The 13614-nt window shown below is 39.4% G+C and overlaps 1 protein-coding gene and 1 long non-coding RNA gene across 3 annotated transcripts; one reads left to right on the top strand and one right to left on the bottom strand.

Annotated features, from left to right (window-relative positions):
- The first annotated feature begins 5115 nt into the window (after window positions 1–5115).
- On the top strand, window positions 5116–12048 carry LOC114242418 (glutathione S-transferase 4). 2 transcript variants are annotated; one of them, XM_089735268.1, is made up of 5 exons: window positions 5116–6002; window positions 8906–9065; window positions 10450–10647; window positions 10733–10846; window positions 11801–12048. In XM_089735268.1, the coding sequence occupies exons 1-5, from the start codon at window positions 5920–5922 to the stop codon at window positions 11984–11986; spliced, it is 741 nt and encodes a 246-aa protein (XP_089591394.1). In that variant the 5' UTR covers window positions 5116–5919; the 3' UTR covers window positions 11987–12048. The 2 variants fall into 2 exon arrangements, with proteins under 2 accessions (XP_089591394.1, XP_089591393.1); XM_089735267.1 differs by having other exon boundaries at window positions 8903–9065.
- On the bottom strand, window positions 10601–11719 carry LOC149500759 (uncharacterized). The gene is made up of 2 exons (XR_016324681.1): window positions 11411–11719; window positions 10601–11218 (listed from the first exon to the last, which is right to left on the bottom strand). It is a non-coding gene; the product is annotated as an uncharacterized LOC149500759 (long non-coding RNA).
- Window positions 12049–13614: the final 1566 nt, after the last annotated feature.

The raw sequence follows: 13614 nt of genomic DNA, 5'->3' as shown, positions 1-13614 counted from the left end.
AATGCGCAAACCTACTGTGTCGTCAATGAGTTAAGCTGAACTAAATTAATTTCCAATTCTATGGTATGTGAGTAGCAGCCGTTAACGGCGACTATGATGTTCCGCCCACCCGTCACTCGTGTATCTTGAGACGCGAGGTCTCGCTGTCCCTATTGTGAAATCTATGTAAACGTTAAAAAAATTTTTACCGTTGACGATTAATGTACATGTATGATTAATAATATGTAATGGATGTGAATTTGATTTAAATGGAAAAAAAGTGTGTGTGTCCGCTCCGACGCACGACTGGAGTTTACTGGATATAAAAAATTAAACGAAACAATACGAGAAATAGTTCTATATTACGACAACACGATACACTACAGATTATTAACAAATTAACGAGACACAAAACAAACGACTAACAAATATATGAAAATACAATAATGAGAGAAACGCGCGATCAGTACGAGGCTTTGTGGCGGACTGCCGGCGCAGCAGCCCGGCGTCACCTGCGATAACGCGGCCGCGCGTTGGCTCCTGATTGGCGCGCGCACGCATCACGCAATCAGGAGCCAATCAGGCGCATAACGCATTTCGTGTGACATGCTAGTACGATTTTGATTGGCGCGCGCACGCATCACGCAATCAGGAGCCAATCAGGCGCATAACGCATTTCGTGTGACATGCTAGTACGATTTTGATTGGCGCGCGCACGCATCACGCAATCAGGAGCCAATCAGGCGCATAACGCATTTCGTGTGACATGCTAGTACGATTTTGGTCCCCATAATTTTCATACCCCGGGCCTATATATGTAAATCGATTCTAAAGGAAGTCATATTTAGTAGCTAGCTACAGTAGGCGCGCGAGTTCATGTCCATCCTGAGGAATGCAGTAGTGCTGAACATAGTTAATTATGGTAATATCGATAATAACTACCGATTTAGTCAAGAGCTGTCAATTTGGTTTAATGTGGTAGTTTTCCAATTACAGAGCATAATGCGACTCAGTGACGCACAATGCCGAATTATGCTGAAGCTTAATTGGAACGTGAATTAGTTTTCAAATGCATCAGCAGAGTGCGCTAAGTTAGCACAGTTTTAATTAACATTGATTATTTCTAAGAAACTACGACGAAACGAAAGCCTTACAATTTTTTTCAACATTTAATAATATTACTAACGATAATATAAACAAAATTTCGATCAATGCCAACTTAAAGAAAAAACACTTGTCAATTTTTTGTCACTGAGCCGGTATCGATTGTGAGTATTACGCGATAGCAGTACTTTTGAGAGTGCTCGATTGTGCGAAGCGTTGCTGTAGTTGGAACATACAACGTTGAGCATTATGCCGCATGCCGCATAATGCGCTCTTGTGCTGTAATTGGAAAACTACCTGTAACTAGCTCGTTTTGCAAATTATAAAATGAATGTGATAAGTAATTACTTATTTATTTCTAATAGAGAAAAATATTTTTTAAATTCCGATTCAATTACTATCAGATGAAAAGACAACCGATAGATCAGAGTCCGAATGAGTGTAGGTTTTTTTCTATCTGAACTTGTTGGAGTAGTTGGCGGTAGTTCTTTTGACGTTCAACAAGTACCTATGTACTTTCATTTATGTTGAATAATTTTTTTTGGAGTTTACTCCTTTAGAATCGATTTACATATATAGGCCCGGGGTATGAAAATTATGGGGACCAAAATCGTACTAGCATGTCACACGAAATGCGTTATGCGCCTAGCATGTCACACGAAATGCTTTATGCGCCTGATTGGCTCCTGATTGCGTGATGCGTGCGCGCGCCAATCAGGAGCCAATGCGCGGCCGCGTTATCGCAGGTGACGCCGGGCTGCTGCGCCGGCAGTCCGCCACAAAGCCTCGTACTGATCGCGCGTTTCTCTCATTATTGTATTTTCATATATTTGTTAGTCGTTTGTTTTGTGTCTCGTTAATTTGTTAATAATCTGTTGTGTATCGTGTTGTCGTAATATAGAACTATTTCTCGTATTGTTTCGTTTAATTTTTTATATCCAGTAAACTCCAGTCGTGCGTCGGAGCGGACACACACACTTTTTTTATTTGATTTGATTTGATTTGGAAGCGGAGTAGTCATGGACATGAACTCGCACGCATACTGTAGGTACCTACGTGTATTTAATAATTAGGTAGGTACCTATGTCATTTATGGTAGCATCGGGAGGAGAATAGGTAGGTAATAAATATGCAGTGATTATCTATGGGTCACTCCCATCAAATGTCATCAAATGGACTTTTTGGCGGGAACGCGAGGAGTGAAGTTGTGCGATTTGTTTTATTTTGTCTATTTAGTGTTTCTTCAGATTTAAATGTGTAATAACGGTGGTTTATTAACTGCTTAATATCTGTAAAAGTGCACAAATATGGGAAATGAAACAAAGCCACTGGACGTAACTTCTCGGGATCCTCCAAAAAGTCCACTGAAAAAATCTCATTAAATGACCACCATTTTACTGAGATTATATTTCATCCCATATCATCTCACATCATTTCATTTAATTTCATCCCAGTTGATTAATGTCTCAAATTAATCATATTCATTTCATTTCACTCCATATTATAATTTTTCATAAAAATAAGAATATAAATTAAAATAAGATATGACTTAAAGGTCATAATTACCCTAATACCCATAAATCCATAAATTACCATAAAATCCCTTAAAAAAATATTCATCAAATCCCTCTATTATTTTTTGAAATGATGATGAAAAATGATAATATGGCGTGAAATGAAATGAAGATGATTAATTTGAGATCAACTGGGATGAAATTAAATGAAATGAGATGAGATCATGTGGGATGAAATATAATCTCATTAGAATGGTGGTAATTTACTGAGATTTTTTCAGTGGACTTTTTGGAAGACAAAATAAAACAAATCACGCAACTTCACTCCTTGCGTTCCCACCAAAAAGTCAAAAATCTCTCTATAATTATTTAAGGTGCTGCTAGCCAAAATTACGGTAGATGGAAGACTATTACGGTAAGGTTAAATTAAAATTGATCTTATCCGATTCCAGGCGACGCGGACGGGGCAAAGCAAAGCCGCCGCCGCGCCCTGGCCCAAAACATGACGTCTAATCAGATCCCCCAGATCCACTCTCGGTGCTTTAAGGTTCTCCAAGCACCGCTCACCGGTTTCCGCCCTCGTCGAACTCGGCGACTGTGACGAAGAGTTCGACATGCGAACTAACCCATAGACACAACCCACTGTAGATTCATTCGCGAACTAGCTGGTTTTATGTCATTAGGTCCCTTTTGGAGGTGTTCGGGCAGCTATCAGCATATCCCATCCCTTCTGGCTATGCCTTTGCTCGCCCACCTGTCCTGATGATCTGATGAAACTGGAAAGACATCCGAGCTACTAATCATCCCTAAATCACAAAAAAAGCAAGACCGTAACAAACCTGTTTTTTTTAAAGGGATTTTATGACCTGGTAACTAATACCTTTAGGTCAAGGTAACAAACTGTACATTTGAGTCTTACTACTCAACCAAGCGAAATGCTGCCCCCTTCCCGATTCCCCGCACGCTCTACCGCTGTTGCCCACGATGCCGCGACGGGCGCGCAAACCGGCGCATGCGCAATGTAGGCGTGAGGTGGTGGTTTGCAATATTTGAGAAGTGTCTAATCTATGGCTAGTAGGGTTACGACGTTACCGTGGTCACTCGTTATTTTTGCGCGCTTCTTTTTGATTGTTATAGTTTAGTTGTTATTAGTGTATTCTTTTGCCAAATATTGTTGTTGTTGATTTAAAGTTTTACTTGTTGTTGTTATTATTTAATTGTAAAAATTAGTAAAATCATACATAGCAGAGAACGCAGATTTTAAAAATTGAGTTTTTTGAACGGGAAAAGAAGAAGAAATCTTACATTATTCCGATCGACAATATTATTAAAAGAACTTGGCAAGCAACGGGAGTGTCAAAACGAACAATAATGAGAATTAAAAATGAATTTAAAAAAATGAAAGAAAGTTCTGCGTTGGAAATACAGATCCCAGAAGCATCAACATCAGCGACCTCTCATATGACTCTTGTACCGAGGCTTACAACACCTCGCAAGAAGCGATGTCTGAGTAATAAAATTAACGTAGACAGTTTTACTATTTGCGCCATACGCAATATAATAAGTAATTTTTATGTTGTCAAAAAGGAAGAAAAAATATTAACTCGAATTCCGAATAAAACGCACATCGATGAATAATAAAACGCACATATCACTATCCGTCAAATTGACAGCACTGGCAACCTACAGAAAGAATTTAGGGAAATTCCCTAAGCATAACATTTGAATTTCTCTCATCTGAGTTGTCATGATTAAAGTGGGGTTGCAGCCCGTCATATTCATTTTGAAAATAGGAGAAATTTCCAAAAGTTCAGATTGATCGAGATTTCTGGTAAGGATTCGAGGGCCCCTGAGATTGGGGGCCCCGGGGCACTGCCCCGTCTAGCCCCTGGGTAGCTACGCCACTGGGCAAAATGAGTCTGATGCTGACATCAAAAAGAACGAAAACCCCGGCCAACGTCGGATAATGCTGACGGCGAAAACGGTTTTGTCAAAGGTGCAAATTTGGTATATAAGTGCAAATCTAAAAAAGGAGACTACCATGATGAAATGGACTCAAATAATTTCATGAAATTGTTACAAGAAAAATTATTGCCGTATATACCAAATAACTCCATAGTTGTAATGGATAACGCTCCTTATACAGTAAATTAGCAACAAAGTACCAACAACAACAGCCAGAAAAGAGGATATTATATACAGAAATAGTTAACTGAAAATAGAATACCTTTTCAAGAAAAAAATACCAAACCGGAATTAATAGGTCGGGGAAAAGTTTCTTCGCATTTTTTAAGAAAATTCACAAAATTTTTGATATAGTTTATTTACATTTAACTAAAGTATGTAGGTACGATTTTGGTCGATAACTTTTTGCCATCTTGTAGGTAGACATGATTCCATTGTTATAGAAATTTTGGGGCTTCTGATCAAAAACCGCTACAATTAGTTTTGGCAGTCATCTCGTGATGTTAACCTGACACTGCCTAAAAAAATCTGAAGAGACCGAAACAGATGGAAATCTAAAGATGCAAGGTCAGGACTATACGGCGGATGCATTAACATCTCCCAGCCAAGCTCTCTTAATTTTTGCTGAGTGGCTAAAGATGTGTGAGGTCTAGCGTTATCATGATGGAAAACCACACCCCTTCTGTTGATTAATTCCGGCCGCTTTTTCTCAACTTCTTGCTTTAATCTCATCAGTTGTTCGCAGTAGAATTCAGAATCGATGGTCCTGCCTGGTGGTAACAGCTCATAATAAATAATGCCCTTCCAATCCCACCACACACACATCATCACCTTGTTGCGAGTTAGCCCGGGTTTCGCCAGTCTGTGAAGCCTGACCGGCCTTTGACCACGACCTTTTTCGGACGTTCTTGTCGTACCTGATCCACTTGTCCAATGTTCGGTCTCATTACGTCGTAATAAAGAATCACAAATGAGTACACAGCTTATGAACGGTCACTGGTGTTTGAAAGGCCTAAAAGCACCGATAGTGGATCGGGAGGATCTTAAATGAATTGTTTTTAACAGTATTTATGGCTAGGCTGTATGATAGTATGTTATGTGTGCAAAGAAACTTTATTTCTAAAACATAACGGTTTATTGTTTAGAATTCAAGTAATATATTTTCAAAAGTTGAAATACAATTTTCGATAATAGAACACAGCAGACAAATAAAAATACAAAATTACCTGGCACATTCGCGCACAATCCATTTTATGCATGTATGAGTTTACCTGCTTTTTATTTTACAAGGCACGAGACAGAGAGGTAGTCAACGCTGCTTTGCGAGGACGCCGTGTCAAACTACTTACACATCACAATGTCCATTTTTCGGTGTAATATGTTAAAATTTACATCAATTAAATTGACACGACATTATTCAAAATTCGAGTGTAAAGAGGGGTAAGCTATTCTTTGCTTATTAAATTTCAAGTGATACAAAGACAACAAAAAGTGTTCTAAAAATACAATTATGATTTACAGTTTATGTGCATTCAAATTAAGTAAACTAGACGATGACCGAGCTTTGCTCGGTATTTTTTTTATATTTTATATGAAAAAGACACAAATAATATAAATAAACAAACCAAACACTCATTGGCTTCGGGTGGCTTAACAACGCCATCTGCTGAAATAGCTTAATAGTATTATTATTCACCAATAGATGTCGGGAAGAGTCAATCGATAAAGTTGAAAATAGAAAACACGATTAAAACAACATTTTCTGAAAATAATTCGTAGCTAGATCGATTTATCGCCCCCAAAATCCCCTGTATACTAAATTTTATGAAAATCGTTGGAGCCGTTTCCGAGATTCAGATTATATATATATTAATATACAAGAATTGCTCGTTTAAAGGTATAAGATATGTATCAATATTTTTATTATTTATCAATTCTGTAACAAAAAAGTTGCCTTGACTGTGTAATTTGCTATTATATACACACTCGTAGTTCAGGTAGTCATAAAATTGAAATTACGTTTTTGTCAGAAATTTAAGTGAGTTCGTGAATCAAATGAGATCAAAGTTTAAGAGAATTGAATTTCAATTACATGGAATTTAAATAAACTTGTACATGACGGAGTGATGAAGTCCTGGTGGTTTTAAAAGCCGTGACGTCAGGCATGCTGAGGTCACTTATCATCAGCGTGGCCACTCATGTTTGCTTAGAAGTAGTTTATTTCCTTTTTTTAATATTTCAACCACCCTCCTATAGTACAAACATTAGCTTAATACCGGTCACTCACATTCGCACGAATACGCAAACCCGCAAGTGTAGGACGACATTTGCAAATGATTATGCAAAGTTTTCGCTGCATTCGTGGTTTTCCAAGCTGTGTCGGTTTTTTAACAGACATCAAAGCGCGCGAGCCGCGATCCTTCGCGTAGTCTCCCACACATTCGTGACCAGTTGCGCCCAGGATTGCGAAGGCAACGGACTTTTCGCTATTTTCATAGATCGTGACGTCTGTGTAGCGTATCTTCATCAAAAGAAATCCCATAAAAACAGCATGGCTGTTAATGATGTCTGGGAAAGAATTCAAAACTCTTTTTCTATTCAATGTTCTATTGACGAATTAAAAAGGAGGAGAAATTCGTGAGACATTCGTAAACAAGTGTAGGAGGAAGCGCAAACGGGTTCGCAAATTGAGTACCGAACCCATTTGCACAGCCGCTAAGTTTGCGAATGAATGTTTGACGGCCCTTCACATGCCGATTTTGATGCGGTTTTTATTATTTTTATTTTTTTAATAGATAGAGTGATTGAAGAGGAAGGTTTATATGTATAATAACATCCATTAAATAGTCGAGAAATCAATAACAAATTACAGTTTCCGAAGCGAAGCGAGGGCGGGTCGCTATTATTATAAAGAAGCGCCTAGAAATCGTTGAGGTGCTTTTTCGCAAATATTGTCAAGAAATATAATAATGGGCGACTTCTGATTGGCTCATTATTTTCCGAGAGATGTCAAATGGTAGACACGCGGTGACCGTCGCAGGTGGAAACCGCTCAAAATGTCGCGCAGGAGGGCAGCGCGCGTGGCCCTCGCGAGACGTCACTCAGCATGTTAATAAAACTTACTGCATTGTGGCCAGTATGCACGATAACACCAACAGGAACAGATAAGCCTGTTTTCCATCGTTCTAAATTGATCCTTAAATGTAAATAAATTTATATTAAAAAAATATTTATTTCCAAGCTCATTTTATCGTCAGAAATTCTCTCAGGTTGAGTCCGTGAGCTCACCCTCCCGTCCGGCCGTAGCTGGAATAGCCATAGGAATAGGCTATCAGCGAATAGGTAGGGGAAAAAACAGATAAAAATATTAATTCCATAACATTTATGTGTAGCGGTAGTTGTCACAGAACAGACGAGTTTTTGACAGATTCATAAACCTTTTAAAATACATTATTTATTCGTAGTAAAATACTTACATATTTATTATGTAAGACATGTCGTGAGTCCGCACGGATAGGTACCATCACACTGCCTATTTCTGCCGTGAAGCAGTAATGCGCTTCGGTTTGAAGGGTGGCGCAGACGCTGTACTGTAAAAACGGAGATCTTATACCTAATTATTATTTCAAGGTGGGTGGCGGCATTTACATTGTAGATGTCTATGGACTCCGGTAACCACTTAATATCAGGTGGACCGTGAGTTCGTCCACCCACTTAAGCAATAAAAAAATATGTTGCAAGTCCCGGGCAGTAAGACCTGAACCGTCGGTGTAGGTACCGATAAGATCTCCCCAAGGAGATTTTCTTTTGTTGATTGTCCAAATATGAATAAAACGTCCTCGTCGAACCCGTCGCTTGCGATGAAGGGCTCGACGAGCGAATTAACCCACAGACACAGCCCACTGAGTTTCTCGCCGGATCTTCTCAGTGGGTCGCGTTTCCGATCCGGTGGTAGATTCTGCGAAGCACTGCTCTTGCTAGGGTCAGTGTTAGCAACTCTCCGGTTTGAGCCCCGTGAGCTCACTTACAAACGTTAGGGTGAATCTGAAATAGCCTTTCAAGGCTATCAGCATAGGTAGGAAAAAAAAAAATAAAAAAAAAATGTATTATTGTCTGCCGTATTTTATTTCTTCATTTGGTCAATTTTTGTTTATAATCGTTTTTTTTTCGAGATTTACAATTTCACTGTTTTAGAATAACACTTAATTTAAATTATTTTAAATAATACTGCATTACTTTAAATTTGTCCATGAGTGTAGTACCTGTACCCTTTAGATAAATTATTTAACGTTTGATTTTTCTGCACGAATACCTTGTATTTATTTAAAATTCTTTTAAAGCAGACAAGTAAATTCGGCGAAGAAACCTCCCATACTCTACGGAGATGAAGTATCTCCGCCCGTGAGATTTGTGATGATGACGGCAGCGCACCTCAACATTCAGTTGGATTTCCACCCAATTGATCTCTTTAAGTCTGAACACAAAATGGACGCTTTTAATCAGGTAAACTACGATAAATCTCTCAATCTCTTTATTTATTAGTTTGTGATCGAGGACCCCACACTTCAGCGTGGCACTTTATAGTCACATCAACGAGGGACCGTCTACACTAATTGAGCATCAACAAGGCAAACTTGCTGACGTTCCGCCGACACGTGCTCATATCAGGTTAAGAAGAAAACTTCATTCTTCTCACAAAGAAAATCGTCATTTAAGTATTTCTTTTTCCAAGTGAGCCTTTCATGTTCTGATTTTGGAAGCAATTATTCTGTAATATTATGTTTTGTTATCGTTTTTAATAGCACAAGAAGAAAAAAACTACTAAATTTTCTAGTATTATATCCTCAAAAGCTCTAAGAGATTTTCGTGATTCACATAAATAGATAAAGCCAGATGAAAGTGAACAAATAATACAAGTATTTTTCTTTATTTTATTACCCTTGTCGACGCGATGATGAATAGTTAAATTATTTAAATGTTAAGTTAATGATTGTAAGGGTGATTTGTTAAATGTAAACATGTTGTAAACTCGCTCTTCTTCACAGTGAATGCGCAAACCTACTGTGTCGTCAATGAGTTAAGCTGAACTAAATTAATTTCCAATTCTATGGTATGTGAGTAGCAGCCGTTAACGGCGACTATGATGTTCCGCCCACCCGTCACTCGTGTATCTTGAGACGCGAGGTCTCGCTGTCCCTATTGTGAAATCTATGTAAACGTTAAAAAATTTTTTACCGTTGACGATTAATGTACATGTATGATTAATAATATGTAATGGATGTGAATTTGATTTAAATGGAAAAAAAGTGTGTGTGTCCGCTCCGACGCACGACTGGAGTTTACTGGATATAAAAAATTAAACGAAACAATACGAGAAATAGTTCTATATTACGACAACACGATACACTACAGATTATTAACAAATTAACGAGACACAAAACAAACGACTAACAAATATATGAAAATACAATAATGAGAGAAACGCGCGATCAGTACGAGGCTTTGTGGCGGACTGCCGGCGCAGCAGCCCGGCGTCACCTGCGATAACGCGGCCGCGCGTTGGCTCCTGATTGGCGCGCGCACGCATCACGCAATCAGGAGCCAATCAGGCGCATAACGCATTTCGTGTGACATGCTAGTACGATTTTGATTGGCGCGCGCACGCATCACGCAATCAGGAGCCAATCAGGCGAATAACGCATTTCGTGTGACATGCTAGTACGATTTTGATTGGCGCGCGCACGCATCACGCAATCAGGAGCCAATCAGGCGCATAACGCATTTCGTGTGACATGCTAGTACGATTTTGGTCCCCATAATTTTCATACCCCGGGCCTATATATGTAAATCGATTCTAAAGGAGTAAACTCCAAAAACATGATTCTAGATTAACCCACTTCAAAAGGTGCCAGTGTTGAAAGTTGATAAAGATGTGATCTGTGACAGTCACGCTATTGCAATGTACCTTTGTGAAACTACTAAATCTGAAGATTTGTATCCAGGAAGTGCTTTGGCCAGGGCAAAAATAAATCAAATGCTTTTCTACAATGCGACAACTTTATTTCCAATTGACAGTTTCATACTTGTGAGTACAGTTACACAAAATGGTAGTTACATAAATTTGGATACATATATATTTATTTGAACCGTTGCGTTATTTTTATTTTCAGTCTGAATATTTTTGTGGAAAAATGCCATCTGGAGTTAAAGTTGATGAATGGTTTAATTCTCTGCATTACCTAAATACAGCTCTGTCGGTTTCTCCATGGCTCGCTGGAGATCAGGTAACAAATCTGTACTTAATTCATTCTTCTGTACTCGGCTATCACTGAATGTCTTCATTGAAGGGTTAAACGGCTTGACTGACATCGTTTGTATTTAAAACAAATACTTTGCAGTATTCTATGTAGCGTGGCGCGGCTTCCTTCAAACCCAATGTCTTCTTTTAACACTGCGAGTAATTTATTTAAAGTAGGAAGTTCTTTTTTACCGTATAAAACTGGTGAATTTTATGGCGAATAGCACATAGATCGAATCCATCCAAATCTATTTTTTTGCACGTGGGCGACTCTTCCCTGGTGTGACAATCCTTTTCTAAGTACTAGCCGCTACTTTTCCTTCTTGTGTTATCCTCGAAACTGTTTTCTCAGACACACCTGCATTTTTTTAATAGATATAAAATAAAACAGGCACTTCAGAATTTTCAATAGTGTTGTTAAACTTTGACGAAATGTTTAAATCTTAATAAACAATAATAAAATACTTTAATCTAACAATAAGTACGAAACCATAAAAAAGTCCCAAGTAAAATGGTAAAAATCACATAACTGGTATCCCCAACTAACTACCTGTCATGACGACTACTCTCTTACGAACATTGTTTATTGGTATCAAAACCCCCTGATTCTTCCGTTCTGCTTCACAAAACTCCTTCACCTTCAATATTATTTCACGAACGGCACTTTTTACAACTTTAGGCATCGTAAATAATAGTTTAAATACGACAAATGAATAAAAAACGCAATGGTAACGAACACAACAACACTTGACAGCACCTGATAACGACAAATATGGCCGATCTGTCATATTAGTTCCATTTATCCCCGTGGGACTTCTTCCAGTTTAGATTCATTCAACGTTCTTTTCAGCTTCCTAACTATTATATATTTTGATTTCAATGCAAGACAACGTCATCTTTACAGGAAACATCAATTAATTTGCTTGATTTTATTCTCTAGATGAGGATTTGCGACTTTTGCTGTGCTTCCACCATTAGTTCCATGGAGACGGTCGTTAATGGAATCAAGAAATTTGTTTACTTGAAGAGGTGGATGGATGAATTGGAAAAACTACCTTGTTTTGAAATCAACAGACGTGGCTTAGAGCGATTGAAATATTTTATGAGTCTTTACAAGCCAAACTAAATGAACCATTTTATTATTCAAATGAGTAGATGATTAAATTATTGGTTTGAAAAAGCTACAAAGTTTTTTGATCCGCAGTATCGATGCTTCCTAGTTCTATAGCACCGTATACTGTCGGCCCGAGGGAGAATACCTAAACGACTTAAAGGTTATAGTTTGGACAATTGAAGGGTCATTTGTTACACGCAAGACTCTAGGAAACCAATGGCGTATTACCTTAGCGTCAAATGGGATGTGGCCTTTTTTTTTTCGGGTAACGGCCGAACCTCAGGTGCAGACCGTCAAATCCCACATACCTTGCATGAGGTATATGAGACTTGACAATCTGCAGATGTTTCGAGCAGACCACGGGTCCAAGGATGCTTAAGGGCCCTATCCACCAACCACACGACTCCCCTTGCACTCTTTCAACCGACGTCCGATCTCCACCTGGGATCAGAACCCAGTCAGAGTAGGGGGGTTCCCGCGGTCAGCACTACAACCAGACTCGTGGCGCCAACCTTAGGACGCCCGACCGATAGGTCGACGAGGCCATCGTTTTTTTTTTTTTTTTTTTTTTTCCTACCTAATCTTATAGCCTTGAGAGGCTATGTCAGCGTAACCCTAACTATAGTAGGTGAGCTCACGGGGCTCAACCTGACGATGTTGCTAACACGAACCCTAGCAAGAGCCGTGCTTCGCAGAATCTACCACCGGATCGGAAACGCGACCCACTGAGAAGATCCGGCGAAAAACTCAGTGGGCTGTGTCTGAGAGTTAGTTTACTCGTCGAGCCCTTCGTCGCAAGGGACGGGTTCGACGAGAACGGTGACCAGTGCTTGAATTACCTAAAAGCACCGTTAGTGGATCGGGCGGATCCGAGATGACGTGTTTTGGGCGACGTCGACTGCTTTCCATTCTGTCCGCAGGATCGGGAATGGGGCATCGTTGACGACTCTACGTCGGCCGTCTCGGTGCGGTAGCCCGACGGGCCACCCCAGGCAGTGGTGCTGGTGTTCCGGAATATCCCACTGGACTAGAACCAGCCTGCCAGGTAGGAACGCAACATACCACCAACCGGTTGCTCTCACACAACAGTTTCGTGGAACTGCTGCCATGCAGCGCGCTAGAGCGCAGGTACGCCGTGCGGTAAATGGGATGTGGTCATGGCGCTGGCCCCAGCTAGGTGAGGCCGTAGGCTAAGGCGTAATCGTAGGTAGCCTGGTTCGGGAGGTCAATGGTTTTATTGGTACTCCAACCACTATTGATGACGAGCGTTGAAGTCTTGGACCATTACCTCCACAAATGGTTACTTTGCTCAAGCAAGTGGTCAGTCCTCTCTTGCAAATGCTCAAACTTTTTGGCATGGATGATCTAGTGTGCTCACTGGTTGACAGGGTTGTGTTTGGACTTAATAAAATAAATTCGTGTTGGTAGAAATGCGAGTATTTGGAATTTAAAAAAACACAACGTTGAAATGATTAAATTTTTATAGATTTTCTTTGGTTGTCAACACTGAAATTTGTTTAAAGTTTTAACGTTTTCTTCTATGATCTAAAATTGTAATCAATGAAACGAGATGAAAATAAATTAAATAATATCTCAGTGAAGTAATGGGAGATTCGTTAAGCATTTTGGAAGAATCCGAA

The sequence above is a fragment of the Bombyx mandarina genome, chromosome 19, assembly GCF_030267445.1.
Source record: "Bombyx mandarina strain Sakado chromosome 19, ASM3026744v2".
Taxonomy (NCBI): Eukaryota; Metazoa; Arthropoda; class Insecta; order Lepidoptera; family Bombycidae; genus Bombyx; species Bombyx mandarina.
This window is presented reverse-complemented; position numbering and strand designations above follow the sequence as displayed.

Coding starts and splice junctions, on each gene's coding strand:
- LOC114242418 (XM_089735267.1), top strand. CDS start 5,920: ATGTCCATTTTTCGGTGTAATATGTTAAAATTTACATCAATTAAATTG. Junction 9,066..10,449: donor AAATGGACGCTTTTAATCAG/GTAAACTACGAT, acceptor ACATGATTCTAG/ATTAACCCACTTCAAAAGGT. Junction 10,648..10,732: donor CAATTGACAGTTTCATACTT/GTGAGTACAGTT, acceptor TTTTATTTTCAG/TCTGAATATTTTTGTGGAAA.